The sequence below is a fragment of the Ammodytes marinus genome (genome assembly GCF_949987685.1).
Source record: "Ammodytes marinus genome assembly, chromosome: 18".
NCBI lineage: Eukaryota > Metazoa > Chordata > Actinopteri > Uranoscopiformes > Ammodytidae > Ammodytes > Ammodytes marinus.
Window position 1 is genome coordinate 4,355,927 of NC_137222.1, and position 19,431 is coordinate 4,375,357.

The following is a 19,431-nucleotide window of genomic DNA, read 5'->3' on the forward strand; positions in this document are numbered from 1 at the left end:
CAGTTTACCCCACAGCTGGGGTAAAGTGAGCCACATGACAACTTTTTTTAAAACAATCATATTTTCACTGCTCTTTGTCTTGAAAAAATTCTGCTAATGCCCATTTCTAGGAAACATCCTGAATTAATGGGAAATGTGTAAATTTGAGTGATAAATCATTTTAGCTCGCTTAGAGGGGAGCAAATGTAAAAAGTGGCTCAGATTACCCCGTTCTCCCCTACTGTTTTTTTTTCTAATGGCTATTATGGTTTATACCACTTAATGGGTATGCCCCAAGGGGGCCATCGTAGCTAGCAACATGCCTGTTTATAGAACCTAGGCTGTGCATTAACAACGATTTCTTTTTTTTTCACAGTTCATGAGGAAATATTAACTGATTTTAATAAACTTAAATTCCTACCAAAAAAATACAATGTAATGTCTTTAACATAGTGCCAATGTTATTTCCAGTGATAAACAGGTTTAACCAAAGAACGTAGTGGTAAAAAGTACAGGTTATGTCCCTGAACTAGACACAGAAAAAGGTTAATGTACCCCGGCCCTGTCTTAAGCCTCAGTGTGAGGTCAAAAAACTGGCAAAGTGTTTTCTTTTGTTAAAGATTCAAGACTTGCCATAAATACCACCACAGTGCTATCTCTGATTGCTGGTGTGAGAGTTATTCTAACACACATAGCTTTTTACTTTCAGTAAAAATAACACCTTTAGCTCTGCCTTTTAGAGCTACTTTACCATCTTAGCACAAGACAGCCGACTTCAATCCAAACAGCCTCTGTCTCATCCACTCTCTTGTGCCTTTTTTCGGCGCCAGTATAGACATATCTGAGATGCTCTTTCAATATTTAACTAACCTCATCAAAAAAGCTTTGGGGACCTCATCACAGGCGGAGTGACCCCGGGGCCCGCCAGTTTGTGTGACCTTGGACGAGACTGGTCCTTTCAATCCGCGTGACATTTACACAGATGTAATTTGCCAGCAGCCGTGTCGCACAAAGGGGGAGCTATCAAAAGACCCATCACTATAATACTGATGGTAGCTATATGCCAACGGAACGGAGGGAACAGCAGAGAGAGAGAGAGTAGTAGGGACGGATAGGAAGACGTAGACAGGGTTCAGGGAAAGAGCAGTTGTATTGCCCAAGACACTGTAGATTTTTGTCTATTTTGCCTCCATAGCACGTCTTCTTTCATACCAGTATAAATAAAAGGTCCAAAATGTACATCTAGATGTTTATTTGACTAAACCCTTGTCTGTTTGTGTCTGTATATTTCTCCCATACAACCATCTTTAATGACCATTATCTCAACGTAATTTGTTTTTGTTGCAATACTCTGAACCAAAGATCTCAACTTCTCAAGCAATTACATCACCTAAATGTTCCATAATCCTTCTTAGCACTGTTCCGAAGGTTATGGCAGAAGGATTTGTTCATATGTTGTTACAGTAATTGTCTGATTTACGATATATTTTCGTCATAGAAACATGTAGAAGATTTATTTTTAAGACCTGTACATTAGCATTCGTGTCACTGGAAAGGAGGGAATATTAGAGAGAGAGAGAGAGAGAGAGAGAGAGAGAGGACAGATAGGACGGAAGACATAGACAAGGCTGAGAGAAAGATGTGATCCAAGAAAAAGTAACTCCGTGACCGGTCTCTGTCACTGTGAAATAAACGAGCCCCTTTATCTTAGGAAGGGTGCTCATTCAACATCTAATCTCTGGAATTAGTGATATAATGGGTAGATGGAGGTCTTTCTCCTCCTCTGTCTTCCTCTCTCTCTCTCTCTCTCTCTCTCCCTCCGTCTGCCTCTCGGGGCCATTCCCATTAAAGCATGCACTTCTTTCCGCTGGAGTTTGACTCGATCAATTCTCTTCGGGGGGAGGGGGTGTGAGGTATGTTGTAGAGATCCTTCATGTCTGCTAGCTGTAGCGCTAATGTGGCAGGTTTTTGGGAATCTGCTGCACACTAAATTACCCTGCATGCATTGCTCTATTTCATACCTTGGCCCATATGCAGAGGGGGGAACTGCGGGTCACAGTTACATTGAAGGGCAGACCGAGCACAAGATTGAGAGCAATTGGCCGTCGAATACAAACTGCAACCCCGCTAATACGTTTTGTCAGTGTTAACTGTATCTCCATCTGTTTAGTGAGATGCGTGATTATTCATTTGGCCCTCACTCAGCAATTCGAACAGTACCTTATCGTGTGTGTGTGTGTGTGTGTGTGTGTGTGTGTGTTTACTGTCAGCGAGATGTCATAATAATATCCCTAATAACAGTGCAGTCACTTACTAAATGTACACTGCTGGAGTCATGCCTGTAATTGTTAGAAAGAATGCGTTGCCATTTTTATTTATTTTTGTCTATTTTTCTTCAGGTAATGAGGTAATGGATAATAGATGGAATAATAAATCCTGCCCAATGAGTCATATTTTAAGTGTTATTACTCAGTACAGCGCGGGCAGAATACTGAGGCACTTTTCTCCCTCCGCAAACAAATTCTTGGCAGTAATTGAAATGTTCATAATCATGAATCAGCATGCTGGAATCCACTGTGTATAGCCGAGTGCTGAATCCTCACAACAGAAAATCGTCAGCAAAACAGCTTTTCAAAATTGAGCTGTTCTCACTATTAACCCTGAAGGTGAGACACTGCAGAGGAAAAAACTGTTTTTTTCAAGCACTGGTCAATTTTCGATTTTTTTCTCCATAACATGTCTTCTATCACACACAAAAAAAAATTATTATTCTACTAAACCTTGTCTGTTTGTGTCTGGATATATTTCTCCTTTAAAAATGTGTAATATGAGAAATAATTGTTTTGCTGTGTGTATACAACTGGCAAAGTGTCATGATTACATCTCTTAATTAAAAAAATGTACCTGCAGTGGCAATAAATAAATAAACAAATAAATATGTCCTTTATTAACTAGATGTGATCTCTCCTGATGTGTCCTCTCCCATACAGGAAGTGATGTCAGTGGACGAGGAGAGCACGTCCTGTTACTGCCTGCTGGAGGCCCAGTGTTGCCATGTGCTGTTGGAACAGCCGGGTCGCTATGCGCTGGTGGGGGAACCGCTCAACCCGGACGCTGCTAAGAGGCTGAGGCTGGCTGTGTTTGGTAGTCCTGACAACAGCAACGCTCTGGGCTTCACCCTCAGGGTCTACTGTGTGGACGACACGCCACACGCATTTCAGGTACGAGGGACTGCCGAAGGTATAGAGGGAAACAATGAGGGATTGATTATAATTCATATACAGGTGCATTTAGAAAATAATAATATCAATAGGAAATAAAAAAAATTATCTTTGATTCAAATGTGCCCTGAGGAACTTTCAGTTTGTGTTCATAACCCTTCTGGACAAAAGCGGTAGTGTTTTTACTACGCCAGCTGCAGTTCCTGTGTGAGCATTCCCATGAAAAAGGCATGAAGAAAAACTATATAAAAATAGTATTCTTTGCACTGATGGTCTTGTTTGCTGTTACATGTAATTTATGATCATCAGGAAAAATTAAATATTTAAAAGTACCTCGTAGCACCTTTAATCAAAAAGTGAAACGTATATATTATGTTGGTTCTATAGATTAAAGATTATATGGATCACCAACAGACATGAATCTTTGCACCAAATGTCATGGCAATCCGTTCCATTGTTCTTCTGACATTTCCCTCCAAACTACAAATGTCAATGTCACGGAGGCTCTAGAGAGAAAGACTAGCGGATCAGCAGTCAAATATCATCAAACAAATACTTGCAACGCTCCATTGGTTACACCTCTTTACTGAATAATTACAGAAGCTACGGTGGCCTTCAAGGACAAGAAGCTAGTTACTAAAAATGGCATTATGCACCACTGCCTCTTTCCACAATATCAAGTGATGAGGTGAAGATGTATTTAGTTATTTATTCTATAATCTTCTTGGTCTTCCAACAGGTGCATTTCTCCAGGACACCCACTTTAAAAAATGCATATGGCCATTAAGTGTGTCCATTCTGTGTTACTGTAGAATCATGGCAGTGCAAAATGGCAGTCTCCATGGTGGCAAGCCCTGCTCATACAGTATGTAGATATAAAGATATAACAGGAAAAACTACTTTTATTTTCAAGCGAAAATACGTTCTTTAAAACACACTGGGGAATATTATATTCCATTTCTACTAAGTCTGTTCTGAAAAATGCCAATAAATTCTACACACTGCACCTTTAAGTTGCTGGGGTTTGGTGAATGTGCCTGGAGGTTTTGCCTGGAAGGATTGCTGACTGAGTTTTTTTCCCGTGCTCCACTGAAGATCTGTCCTGCTCGGTAACATTGCCACTGGGACATGTTTGATGACTATGGGACAAAGGGGGACTTTAATTACAAAGAACACAGATGCTCCGAGGTTGCTCCTCTCCCCTTTCTTTGCGTAATTTAATTTGCACTCTGCTAATTAAATGCGTTTCAGCATTGCTTTACCACACGAGAAGTATTTGAACTTGTTAAAAAGGAGAGCAATTCTCAGATGCCTTTTCATCGTGGTGTTATCGAGTGGGGCTGTTGGGAAAAGTTTGCCCCCTTATCCTCACACAGTGTGGGCTCGCTCGGAAACACCAACCAACCTCTTTCCTTTGTTGCTTGGGAAATTTGTTTCATATCTTAATTGAACACACACCCAGCTTTTCTTAAGAAGTGCTGATAGTTGTCCTGTAAATCCACTACAGCGTGTTGTTACTTTTTGGCTGTATTCAAGAAGTAGAATTGCTTGCGAACAAAAGAGAAATTGGATGTTGGACTTCGCTGCCAAGAGCCAATTCTCCCCGACCCTCCATCGGTCAGACGGGGTTATTTGTTTATTTGTTCTCTTTTAGTCAGGCTTTTGTTTGTGTTCCTTACAACAATTAATTTCCCCTGTGAGTTTGAAACAAGAATTGATCAGGTTTGAAGGCATTTTCTCCTCTCTCTCTCTCTCTCTCTCTCTCTCTCTCTCTCTCTCTGTGCAGATGTGATACTTGGGAGGCTAAGAACTATACATACATACAGGACTAACACATAAACACAGACACACACACACACACACACACACACACACACACACATACAGATTATAACACATACACATACACAAACACATACCAACACATGCACACACAGATGTTATTGTTCTTTATAGATTCGGAAACAGAATACAATGTCACAGTCAAAAGGTTTAGTATTGACAAATGTTTTGATTTTTTCCCTCTTGTGTATGTCTCGGAGTTGTGTACAATTGCAGCTGCTCTACTTTATCAGATTGTTTGGCCCTATAGGCTCAATGTCTGTCTGCAGTCTGTCAGTTTGATCCAGTTTGTGTCTGTGCTATGTGTTGTGTGCAGAATTGGCTCATGGGGGACTGCTGCTTGCTGTTGAGATTTTTCAAATTCTCTAGGGCAGATCACTCCGGCTGCTGCATTTTGAAGATTAAAAAAGTGTCAGCGATTCTGGAGAATGCCTGTTGTCAAAGTCACTTTTTGGTCAACATAAGTGAATTTCTCCTCACAATCCACTTAATCAAAAAATAATCAAAAAGCGATATTGACAACAAGCATTCTCCAGAATATCTGACTCCACCTTTAATGCCACTGTATATACAGGCCACACTAGTTGGCTCAGGTCTGGTCTGTCTTGCACAGACAGACCAAACTATTAAGCTAGTAGTAGCTCAGGTGTGCTAATAGCGTGAGATACCACCTGTACTATGCTAGATGGCTCATATTTCTATTTACTGTATATATGATGGTGTAAAAGTGACTGTATTTATTTAAGATATTTTTGAAGGAAATGTATTTTTCTGTAAGAATGATTATGTTGTACATCAAAAAAAAGGAAGTCAAAGTGTATTTGTGTGTGTGTCCTGTGTGAGAAGGACATGGGTTAAATATAAATTCTTGTGAATCGTCAGTAAACAGAATCCTCTTTGTTGCTCATGGTAAGCTGTGTGCTGAAACTGAGACACTTACACTGTCAACCGTATGAAATATTTTCCTCTCTTCTCTACTTCCCTGAACACCCTTTCCCTTATCAGGAGGTGGCAGTGGGCGAGCGCAGCAGGGGCGGGCGGCTGCTGGAGGAGCCTAAAATGATGCTATTCAGGGGGAACACTCACAGCCTGCAGGTGTCCATCCAGGACGTCCCACAGTTACTCTGGAGCATCAAGCCTTTCACCACCTGCCAGGTAAGGAGGCACTTCCAAACTGTGAATGTCTGTGCACTCCAAATCACGTACTCTTTCTTTGTACTATTCTACATGTTGACCAGGAAAAGTATGTAGTTAGCATGCAGTAATAGGAATACACTGCAGACATACTTTTAATTCTTTATTTCATCATAACAGCTGACATGGAACTTGCCTCATGCTTATACATATATCCGTCGCATCACTGGTTGTTTTCACTCGGAGGCTCCGTCGATGTGACGTCACTTCCGGTTCGCAGTGAATTGTGGGTCATAAAAACTATGTAAACCATGTTAGCGGGTTCACTCTGTGTGCGTTTTAAGTTTGAAACCCTGCTCTGCTTTATCAGGCTCTCGGATCTTGAAAAAAAAACAACCTTTGCACCTTCATCTCCTTCGGCCTCCTGTGTTCCTCCATTAGAAGTCTCTCCTCCACCAGTTCCCCGTCTTCTTGCTTGGTCACATCAAAGCCAAAGGACGGCAGCAAGGGCACAGCAGGAGATTACTCTATAGGCTATAGCTATCTCGCCCTCACACACACACACACACACACACACACACACAGCCTTAAAGTATTAATTATGACTTCCAGGCAAGCACAAACACACACACACACACACACACACACACACACACACACACACACACACACACATCCACATCTTGTACTTATCTTCCTAGGGGTCCACACATGCTGCATGTTCCGCTCTGCCCTGTGATATTTATCCCTTCAGTGACATCCTCCTATTTGCGAAATTAGTCCGGCGTATATATCGTGTATAGTGCCTTCAGAATACCAAACAGTTGTTTTTCCTGGAGAGTCAAAGAGCCCCGCTATGTAAAATGTGCTCTACGGGGGGAGTTGACTGCAGGCTTTCAGTCAAGACACTACTCTCAAAATCCAAAGGAGGGCTTTTACAAGTAGATATCCAACTGTCTAATGGATCTGAAGAGAGCGTGATTCATCTTGTAAAACACAGTTGCTTTTGACCCTGTTCTCAGCGAGCCAGCTACTGTCTGGGTCACGCAGTAGTTAGAAATGGGAAGTGGAAATTGGCCCTTTTTAAGGTTCCCATCCACTCGTTAGCTCTGTCAGTTTTGTGTGTGTGTGTGTGTGGGGGGGGGGGGGATTCAGCTGTCCACTTTCGGACTGAAGAAGTGCACTGCAAGCTGGGTAAAATGAAGGCATCTCTGTCAGAAGTCCATAAAATGACATAGTAGTCCTTGTGTGGTATTTCAGAGCTTATTCAAGGCACATTGTGCATTTGATTGAAACTATTTTTGCTAATAATGTGGGCTTAGCTCTTAAACTGTATGTTTCCACCTAATACTTTGCATGTAAGTCTAGCCACGCTGTTGGATGTAATGCAAAATTAATATAAAGCAATTAAATTATTTCTCACATGCAACAGTGAGTAATATATTGTCTTAATTTTCTTACATTTGCACTCATGACTGCAGCTCTTTCAGACGTTAACAGGACACATTTTCTTTCCTCCTTGGGAGTTAAATGTCGGTGTTCTTTCTGACAGCTAAACCGCTTGATTAGGCAATATCATTGATTGGTTAAAGAGGCCACTCATTGGCTCATAATTAGTCATGCGAACAGCAAAGCGGGTGGCAAGGCAGGATTTAAAGCTTTAAAGATACAGCAGGCAAAAACATTTATTGAAGCACTGGTCAATTTTGAGATTTCCACCTATTTTGCTTCCATAACATGTCTTATTTCATACTAGTATAAATAGAAGGTCCAAAATGTACATTCAGGTGTTTATTTGACTCAACCTTGTGTGTTTGCGTCTGTTTATTTCTCCTTAACAACCATTAGATTTTCGTTTTTCAAAGAGATCCAAAGGTGCAGTATGCATGATTAGTTATATATTGCCAAATTTGCATATATTTTCAAACATCTCTGCAAAAAATTATCACACAAAAATAAAAGTTTTATTGTAAGTAATCAACCGGTAAAGTTCCATGATGACATCTAGAAGTTAAACAAACTGACACCCTATTTTCACCTGCAGTGTCCGGCCATATCGCCACATGATTAACAAATGACTTTGCAAGGGGGTTTTTAAGTTGAGTTTTGCAGCAGTGTCCTCTGTGCCTCTGAACCCTGCCATTGTTCTCTGTGCCCTCCCCCCCCCCCCCCCCCCCTCCCCGCTGTGCAGGAGTTCTCCTTCTCTCAGGTGTGGGCCAGCAGTCAGCGTCCCCTGCAGTGTGCCTTCTCTCTGGAGCGATACAGCCACACAGCCTCCTGTCAGCTCTCCTGCAAGATCAGCGTCAGACAGGTGCAAGGCCAGGAACAGATACTACAGGTCTACACCTCAGTGGTGGAGGTGAGGGGTGTGTGTGTGTGTGTGTGAGTGTGTGTGTGTGTGTGTGTGTGTGTGTGTGTGTGTGTGTGTGTGTGTGTGTGTGTGTGTGTGTGTGTGTGTGTGTGTGTGTGTGTGTGTGTGTGTGTGTGTGTGTGTGTGTGGGTGTGTCTGTGTCTGTGTGTCATTTTTTAAATTGCCTTTTACATTTTTAAAGGCTTGTTGTCATTGGCAGTCCCTTCGCCTGTTGTTAATATGGCATCCTAACAAAATGTACGTACGACAAAAGCACATAATGAAGAGATGAAGAGGAGATACGCCATGCATCATTTTGTAAACTAAACAGATATTTTTAACTATTTTGAGCTCATGTGATGTTTCAAGTGCTTGTTTGTATAATAATCCCAGTGAGTCTGATTGAAGTAGCGCTTGCTTAATGAGCCTCTCAGGGAGCTTTTCATGTACAGGTTACAAACTGTCGCGATATCTCCTCGTCCTTCATATTGCGATTTTCAGCTGCAGTATCAAGATCACCTCTCTTTCTCTCTCTCTCTCTCTCTCTCTCTCTCTCTCTCTCTCTCTCTCCCTCCCTCCCTCCCTCCCTATATCTCTATCTCCCTATCTCTCTCTCTCTCCCCTATCTCCCTATATCTCTCTTTCTCTCTCACACACATTTTTTTTACTAGATAAATTATTTTCACAACAAAAATTGGGATTTTAATGCATTAGCACTTTGTTGAACTGTAAAGTGTTTTGTAAAAATGTCTGTCTCTCTCTCTCTCTTTTTTTTCTGCTCCCAGAATGAAAAGGGAGTGGTGCCGTTTTTCACTCAGTCCGACTGCAGCATCACCTCTCAAACAGGGTCAAGGGCCTTCAAAATCCCCCTGTCCATCCGTCAGCGGATCAGCGCCACCTTTGACACGGCTAATGCCAAGGGGAAGGACTGGCAGCTCTTGGCTCAAAAGCTGCACATTGACAGGTACGAGTGATGGCACATCTGCCTTTCACTCTCCTCCTTTATGATAGTCTGCAGCAGCTGTCTTTTTGTCTATTACTGAGTCACATCTGATATGCTTTTCACATAAACTCAGATAAATAAACGCAAGTTTTGTTACAGAATTATGACATGAAAACTATGGTCTACTACTGTTCACGGTGCACTGTTCATGTATAATGTTAACCACTCATAAGTCGTAATTCACATCTGTCATATCGTATATTCATATTTTTTTTACTTTGCATTATTCTATTCCATGTACAGTATTCTATATACGGTTTTTTATTTTGTTTACATTTCATTTTATTTTACATTCTTCTTTATTTTAATATGGAACCCCTTATCTCTTAAATATGTCATCCACTGTTTATTTTAGTGTTTCTTCTTTTACATTGCATTGTTGAAAGGAACCACGGTCTAAAGAACTTAATTGCCAATGACTAGCTGCTGTGATTGTTGTGGAAATTTCCAATAAACCATGTTGAATATTAAATCTTGAATCTTGAAAAGCGTAGACGCTGCATGTTCCTGGTCCTTCCAATATGTTCTGATAGGCGTTTTCCCACTTTGAATATTACTTTTAATCGGGAAATTTAGGAACCGTGTCGGCCCCTAATCTGCCATCGCCAACCAGCCTTCAGTAACAGGCCACACTGCTGATTTCATTATAGATCTAGAATCACATGCACAGAGAGAGAGAGAGAGAGAGAGAGAGAACGAGATATATACTGTATGTAGAGAGGGAGAGTGAGAGATATGTGAGGGGTGAACTGCAGCACTGTCAGAATAACCAGAGAAAATTTGTCGTCTTTTGCAAAAAAATCTGAAGATGGGTCTCGGATCGCTAACAGGCCGGCCTCTGGCAAAGTAAAATGTGATCATGTTAGCAGTCTTCATTAGCAGCTTATCTGCGTGTGTTCCATATCTAAACCCCTAATGGTTACCTCTCCAGAGGTTGTTGTGCCAGGTCTGTGGTGGTTGCATAGGCTTGATTGGAATGTGTGCTACAGAAGGGGAAGTCACTGATAAACAAAAACTATACAGTATGTAATTAAGGAATTGCATTTTAAAGGTGCAGTCAGCGATTCTTTAGAACGCTTGTTTTCAAAATCCCTTTTTGTCAAAATCCGTGAATATCTCCTCACGATCCACTGACCGTAAAGTGTTTGCGCTGAAAAACTAATTCTGCGTAAATACAAAGCCGAGACGAATGTGTATGTAAACAAAGGGGGCCCACCTTAGCTAGCAACATGCCCGTCTACAGAGCCTAAGTTGTGTATTACCACCTGCTTTTCTCTGTCAGCGCTAACACAGTACAGACAGGTAGCAGATTGTGAGGAGATTTTCACTGATTTTGACAAAGTGATTTTGACAACAACCAGAATCCAGAATCACTGACTCCACCTTTAACCGAGTCTGAAAACAAATATCTGTGACTGAGGAATGTGAGCTGATTTTGGGGGGTGTTGATCCAAGACGAACACAGCAAGGAGCTTGTAATGGGAATGTGTATCTAACTAGTGAAGCTGATTCTGGTAATTATGTCTCTGAATGTGTGGGAACGCCATCATACCATGAAGAGAGCGGAGAAGGTGACCATTGTAAGGAAACAGTGCCCTCTATAGGTGGTTGAGAGTTTTAACAACCATTTGTTCACACAGTACAAACTGTAAATACATTTCCAATTCAAATACAACCAATTATTATGTTAATATAAGTATTTCTGTATAGTATTGTATTTTGAAACAATGCTTTGGAGGTCGTTTTTTAGACGTATTCAGGTCTCAATGGGTTAAAATTGTCTGGAATGAATGCTTTCTCCTTCTTACCACTATGGAATGGCACTCCCATTTTCTCTCAGCAAATCCTCTTCCCCATGTGATCCACTTTAACTTTATATCCCCTTTCCCCTGGCCCCTTGTAGGAACCTGTCTTACTTTGCGTGTCAGGAGAGCCCGTCTTCTGTGATCCTGAGTCTGTGGGAGGTCCAGCATCAGGACTCGGGGGACCTGGACTCTCTGGCCAGCGCCCTGGAGGAAATCAGCAAAGTCCAGTCGCCTAGGAACGCCAGCAGAGAAGAGACACACTCACAATTCACTACACTTGGGTAACTAAGGGTTCAAGGGTCCACCGCAGATTGAAAACAATGGGGAACCCTTTTTAAACTGCATGAACGCTGACTATCAGGTTTACTAGAAGATGGCCTATGGTGAGTCGGAGGAGGACATGCGAAGAGGACAGCAAGGAATTGCAATTTATGGGGGACTGTTATTAAAGGAACACCACATCTGCTTAACCAAATAGCCCATAGAAAACAAAATGGTAGTCAAGGAACGGCCGTGAGAGAGAAGAGAAAGGAGTGGGGAACCAATGTGTGAGGACTAAAAGTATTTGTGTTTTTGAGAGGAAGCCAACAAAACATTTTAGATTGGGAATAAAACTATCCCACACCCATCTTCGGTTGGGAAATGTCAACCCCCCCTGACATTTGTGGATTTGATAACCTGTATTCAAGGATTAAAAAGCATATCTGGTGTGGAGAGGACCGTCAACGCTGCAGGATGGAGGGTGTTGTGGAGGGAACTGCCAATCATGCTGAAGTTGTGACCTTCTCCCCTGGATCGGATGTTACTGGCACTTGCCCTCAAACAGTCCAACCGGGCTGTCAAAATGTTTCGGTGTGTTGTCATTATGTTGTCATTCATTTTTCAAAAATCTCCTAAAGCTTTTTATTTATTTTTTCTGCACTATGTTACTACCTGGAGACGGATGAGAGAGACGGAGAGTAAGGAATGGTGGATATCTTCTTGCCCATGCTATGTGGTCCAGAGATGCTGAAGATGATTGTACGCAGATGATTTCATGTGCTAAAAAAAAAAAGTTAGGATGTATAAAAGATTACTTTATAGAAGCTTTGTAAGTGCTAAATTGACATTATATAAAACATCTACATAAAGAACATTTTCAACATTTTCAGAGGTGCATCACTTCCCATCCCCTCATTTCTAAATGATCAATTTTTTTTTCATTTTTACTGGAGTAAAATTGATGTCTCGCTGTGTGATAAGTGACTTCATACCAAAAACATACAGTCAAAACATTACATACACTAGGAAAAATGTTGGCGCTGGTTAAGTAGTGTGTACTTTCAAGACTCTTTCAATTCATTTTAAATTTGGACTTTTGATGTTTGGCGTGACAGGATCGGCCTTCTTTATTTTGGATCGTCTGAATCGGTGGATATACCTGGACCTCATTATTTGGAGAGAATTATTCTCCTCTGTATTTTCTTCCCAGGCAAGGCAATTTGAGCAAATATATCCTGATCATTTAAATCATTTATTCGGTTGCTCCACCTGCCACTAAACTTAATAAAGTGACTTTGTGTTTGAACTCTGTGTCGGCTCTCTCTTTTCATCTACTTAATAAATTCAATTCTTGAAAAGTCTCTGACAGCCCCGCGAACCGCACGCTGCAGAAATTATCTACGGCGGTAATGTCTTCAAAAATGTAATTTGGCAAAGAGATGAAACAAGAGACCCCCACACAAAGTCCAATTGTCAAAAAAAGATGTAAAAGAATTATGCAAGTAAATCACTCTATAAGTTTGGGTGGCAGATCATGGCTAATTTAGCATCTTGATGTTGCATCGTGTTAGCTTGTTTGAACTGCACCAAAAGCCTTGACACGATTAAAGTAGTCGCTTGGTAAAACTTTTCATGGGTAAGAGATCTAAAGGACCTTAGACCGATATGTGAAAGAGGCTTATTTTCGATATTCCTGACCATTGGTTCTAAACTTTAAAATTTGATTGAAGTATTGGTCAATTAAAAACAAGTAGGCCTATTTATAGTCTATGTCAAAGCATTTACATGAAGAACAAATCCTGAATTAAATCTCTGCTTTTTTCATGCTGAGTCAAGAAAGTGAATACACAATTTTTTTTTTAATTCCAAAAATTACTTAAATTGGATAAAACTCTTAAGTTTGACATTCAAGCTGCAAAAGGATACAAATGAACGTGTGCTCTTTCAAGCCGTTATCACTATCTATACAGACATCTTGTTTTGTCCAACCAGCAGCCCAAAACCAATATATAATTAGTTCAGCATCATAGAAGATGAAGACAACCAACACATATTGACATCTGAGAAGTTGGAACCAGTGAAACCTGTTAGCTGAATTTTCTGTTCATCAATTTATAGATTAATCGACCAATAATTACAGCAGTAGAAGTAGGCTAACCGTATAGCACTCCCTTTTCCAAGTGATCCACTTTACAGATAGTCAATAAATCTTTAAGTAGAGACGCAAACAGCCAATCCAAGAATAGTCAACCTGAAGGTTTTAAGATAATCTAATGTAACCTCTTGATGCTAATACTACCTAGCATTACTTAGCATAGCTGCTAAACAGACATTAGCAGTAGGGAGTGCTTGGCCAAATGAGCTACAGGGTTAAACAGCTGGGCTATAGCAGCTAGCTAGCACCAATCAATTTAAAATTAAACTACTCCTTCAAACACTAACATTATTAGGATTGGTAAATCCTTGTCTGATCATATGGACTAAAGCGAGTTGCGGAAATATACGGTGGTCAGAGATTTCAAGTAACATTGACCCAGATAGGAAATCCTACTCGGTTACATGAAATGTGTTAAATGTATGCTTTGAACAGAGTTGTCTATAGCAGTGCAGTGATTTGACCAGCTTATTTTATCACTAATCTAGTCCTCAATCAAGAATAGCTAATCTAATACTGTACATCGACTTATTTTACAGCACACCGAAAAGTCCAATATGTGTTTCCTCCTTTTCTGTTTTAGGATCAACAGCTTGTGTGTGCACAATAATTATCTGCTAACTTCTAGAATTGAGGACACCTGTGGATGTCCCCCACAGTGCTACCTTGAAGAGCAATCTTATTCAAGGTCTGGTGCCTCCAGTAGAACTACTGTCGCTAATTGGGCCAACACATTTATTTTCTTGGAACTAAATTGTATGTGCCTTCAAAAGCGGAAATAATCCTCGGAGTTGAAAGGTGGATCTAGCTACGGTTCTACCCACAACATTTCCCACTGATGTTTCATCGCTCCAAAGTCTTACTCCTTCAAAGTCATGAGTCCACCTCTGTGCTCAAGCCCAGAATATGTCGTGCATTCTTCACAAGGACCCTGTGTGGTAAATCAACTGATTATATGCAAAACTTTATCTTTTATTGCATTTACAGATGTATCTGAGCTTGGGATGGGATCAGTCAAATCAGCCAAATGTCATTGGATGATCAGAAATTTGTTACAACACTTCATTCCAGCTGTGTAGAGAAAGCTTTTGGGGCCAAGTATTGCAGACCAAACTCAAAGGCACGATATGCATAACAGAATGCATAAAGGGGTGACAGGCCGGGGCGGTGTACTTTTTAAGGATTTGGCATTGAATTAATGAGAAATAAAACCAGAGTAGGAAAGTCTCTCGAAGAGAGCAGTTGGATAGGTCTCTCTCTGGCACTGCTCATCCATCCCGTATACATTTCATGAATATGTCAAAACCCAACCAACATGTAAGAAAATGGAAAATAATTCCAGTAGACATAAAGCTTGGAAAGGGAAATTTGTCCTGACAAGCAGCCGTCGTGTTGACTGTCTAAAGAAGCATCAGAATCCTACAGTAACAGACGATAGCTTAGGCTCTCCTTAAAAAACAAGTTCCCAGTTGCATAATGCATATAAAGAATTGGAAAGTTGGTGGAAATGTAGCCTGTTAAAGGTGCTCCGAGGAACTTTAAGTTTGTGCTAATTCTTGTACCCCCTTTGGACAAAAGCGGTAGTGCTTTTACTACGCCAGCTGTTGTTCCTTTGTGAGCGTACCATGACAAAGGCATTAAGAAGAACTATATAGAAATAGCATTTTTTGCAATGATGCTCGCGTTTGCTGTAACATGTAATTTATCATCATCAGAGGAAAATTGACACTGTATCAGAAATATTTAAAAGTTCCTTGTAGCACCTTTAAAGGGAAGAAATACAGCTAAGGCATCCACATAACACCCGCTACATTACACGCCAATGAATGAACAGCGCCCATTTTCTGCACATCATTGTGGAGAGTATTTGATAAATGTTTTACTGTAGTCGTCTTTTTCGCACGTCCGAGTTTGATAAGTACACCATTACATTCCCCTAATTGTTCCAGTCAGGGGAGGAACCACACCCCGCTATGCAGATCATGACTAGTCGTGACCGGATCCTGATTTATGCCACCTCGTGAACATTTTATGAACACTGCAGGAATGGAGATTTCTTTGGACATGATTTTGGATTAAGTTGCTGGAAAAAAAAACTAGCTACTTTTTTTTATTCTTTTTGGCAGAAGGAATTGGTTTTTTTCCATTCCCAGTCTGTCCACTCAAATCTCACATACCTTCCTTGAACTTCTTACATCTTTTGAACATCTACTTTTTTCTAAAATTTACTATGCCGTTTCAAGCCCCCTTCCCCTCTCTCTCTCTCTCTCTCTCTCTCTCTCTCTCTCTCTCTCTCTCTCTCTTTCTCTCTCTCACACTTACACACATAGTCATACATACACACTCAAACATTAGAAAGGAAATGGACAGGCTTTATAGTTCCATGTACGTTTTCTAACTAAATGTGCCTCTCTATATGGTTTCAGTGTCATTAGAATTTAACCAGAATTATAAAAAAAAATAGCTTTTATTTTTCATTATACACCATATCGCATAAACCGGTATGTAATATGAAGCTGTATTGTTCATTGCCATGCACAGCTGAAACCTTGTACACACTGCAGAGGTGTTTTCCTAAGAATACTAAAGCATTTAAACCTGTTATCTCCGATGCCAGGAACTCACTGCGACGATGATTTGACTAAAAATGATTTGACCATCTGTCACCTGAGGATGCTCTCAGCGTGTCCATCGGTGTCCTTCGCAGAAGCCCAATGACTCAGAAGAGTGTGTGTGTGTGTGTGTGTGTGTGTGTGTGTGTGAGAAAGAGTGTGTGTGTGAGAAAGAGTGTGTGAGACAAAGTGTGACCGTGTGAGTGAGTGCATGTGTGTGTGTGTGTGGCAGAGTTTGTATTTGTGTGTGAAGGGAAGGGAGGTTGTGCGTAACTTTTAAAAAGCCGTATTACGTGTCCTTTGAAAGTCCAGCCTTCAGTAGTGCAACTATTCCAGCTTAATCAGACGTGTGACGTATCGTGTTTTTATTCTCACTTAATATCTGCATTGCTTTGGAGAAAATAGAAGAAAAAACGCTAAACTTAAGGAAAAGTATAACAGTTGATCAAATGTGCTGAAAGTTTTATTCAATTTCATTCAAACCGTATTACTTTAGTATTTGGTTGTGGTTTCTACAGTATTTCTCTGCTTTTCTTTTTAAAGAAAATAACTGCCTTTTTAAATTCCTTTCTCATATCTTTCTATTTATCAAACACAACTGCTGGAAATGTCAATTTTTGGATTATTTTATTATTCGAAAATGTCTTTGTATACAGTGTTTGATTTGAAATATCTCAATACATTTTCTGTATTTAAGGTTTAATTTATGTGCTATATCAATGTTTATGTTGAAAAGGTGCAAAGTGTGACAGACATACTGCTTATCACTGGTGTTGTTCCCTTACAGGTCAAGTTTTTTTTTCAAAGATTTGCAATTTATTTAAAAGAATATACATATATATAAAAACTGTATTGTGTTGAAATAAATATGCAGTGAAAGCATAGAAATCACTGTGTACCAGTGCTTTATACATCTTAGTTTTTCCTTGCATTTAATTCTGGTCTTTATTTCAAACCACTTTGATGCTACACAAAGGGTATAATCAGGCTCGGTTTTCACAAATTGTACCTGAATGTCGGAACATGTACTTAAATCAGCTATTCCTCACACATGTCACTTATCACAGGAGGGTTAGCAGTTTCAGAAATCATAAATCTCCATTTTGAAGGATTATTATATGAAGCATTTATCAAAAGAGGAATTTGTGTGGGCTGTACGAAGGTAAAAGACTAAAAAAGGAATACTTGCTCATCTATGAGAAATTGCTTTTAAATTCTAGTGCGGAACCAGGCAAATAATATCAAAGCAAATGTGTCAACTGAATAATTTAATGAATCATATTCGCCTGAATACCTGACATCAAAAAACAACACAAACACGGAAACTCATTATGAAAAACAAACTAAGAGAAAGTCTGTTTGTATATTTCTGTTGGCGGTTTCGGTAGTAAAGTGTATCAGAAGTATAGCTCAAATCGCATTATGCTGAGAGACATACTCCCACTTGATGCAAATGTGTTATGGTAATATTAACTAAAAGAGTTGGTTTTACTATTGAAATTAATTCCACTTCCATGTCTACAATATCACTTCCAGAAGTTCCAGGTTGAGCAATTTGAGGAATACCCAAGGGCCTATTTAAATAAATGCTATACTTTTTTAACTTGATCTTTACCTAATTTACAGATTTATGTAACACTGAAAAGCATTTTATTTGGTTAATTAACTTATATCTTACATAATGCAAATGTAATTCAGTGAAAACCGATGTTAATTCACCTTGTGTGTGCGATAATAAAATGGAAATTGCTGTTTAATCTAGCGGATTGATTACAGGGAATTTTATATGGTCTTTTATGCAAAGCATTGTGGAGCTGATAATGAAATGCCGCATTCCTTCCTGTAAAATCCAGATTTCTGCTTTCTACTGATAATTTGTAATTACTCAAAGTCTTATACAGTTTATTTGCCACCAAATTACCTTGAATAAAGGTGTGTAGATTCATTGCAATATTGCTATAAACTGTGTTGTGGACTAAATAACCAATAAAATATATGTATGAACCATCTGTTCAAACATATACAATAACAATATAATATATGAAGATAAATACATTTCCTATAACCCAACTGTCATAAACAATTAAAACCTAAATCATTTCAGACAGCAGGTGGCACTGTATGCCTTCTACTTATTAAAGGTTATCAGGTTGTCTAGGCATTTCTTGACATTTTGTGTGGGCGCATGTGCACATACACACACACACACACACACACACAAATAGACATACACACACGCAGACACAAACACACATATATACTCACTCACAAATACACACACACACACATATACACATATATATACTCACTCACAAATACACACACACACACACACACAAACGGCTGTAAGTTGTTTCCATGACATGAGGCAGTCTCCCAGCCTGGCATGTGTGGCTCTGCTGTACTGCAGTGTGGGTAGGGTCTACTGCCTGGCACTCGGCAACAGCAGCTACACCCTGTCTGACAACGCCACATGCAGCTCAGCACTCACCCACCAGACCACGGGGGGCTGAGACATTCCCATTCCAGCTCCGCTACAGCAATGCAACACGACTTTCATTTGGCATTTCAGCACATTGGGCCTGATATGATTTGTGTAACATCTTACTTAGCCAATTTCCACAGTAGTATGAATGCTTCGGTTAAGGCGAGACACTGCAGGCAAAAAGTTTCAAACACTGGTCAATTTTGAGGTTTATTTAGTTATTTTGCTTCCATACATGTCTTCTTTCATACTACTATGAATAAAAGGTCCAACATGTACATTTATGTGTTTATTTTACAAAACCTTGTTTGTTTGCTTGTATATGTCTCCACAACCACAGCCAACATTTTTTGTTAATATACTCTGAACTAAAAATCTCAAATTCTAAAGCACTTACATCAGGCAAACTTTCCATAATCATTCCTAAGCACTATTCTGAAGGTACAACAGAACAGGATTTGTTCATATGTTGTTAATAATGTGGTTTGTGATACATTTTATTCCTTAAAACATGTTGAAAATGCATTTTTAAGACCTGTACATAGTATTTTTTTATTTAGAAAATGAAAAAAACTCTATTCACC

General features: G+C 39.9%; 1 protein-coding gene across 1 annotated transcript in view; it reads left to right on the top strand.

Annotated features, from left to right (window-relative positions):
* Nucleotides 1–18,875, top strand: part of LOC307265007 (netrin receptor UNC5D-like) — a gene marked incomplete at both ends in the record, with an annotated part of 171,547 nt that extends 152,672 nt beyond the window's left edge. The window contains 6 exons of the mRNA XM_080046577.1: nucleotides 2,970–3,200; nucleotides 6,048–6,197; nucleotides 8,368–8,535; nucleotides 9,312–9,490; nucleotides 11,433–11,615; nucleotides 18,773–18,875. Coding sequence (XP_079902703.1) covers nucleotides 2,970–3,200; nucleotides 6,048–6,197; nucleotides 8,368–8,535; nucleotides 9,312–9,490; nucleotides 11,433–11,615; nucleotides 18,773–18,875 — 1,014 coding nt within the window. The remainder of the gene's footprint in view (nucleotides 1–2,969; nucleotides 3,201–6,047; nucleotides 6,198–8,367; nucleotides 8,536–9,311; nucleotides 9,491–11,432; nucleotides 11,616–18,772) is intronic.
* Between the last annotated feature and the right edge of the window lie 556 nt (nucleotides 18,876–19,431).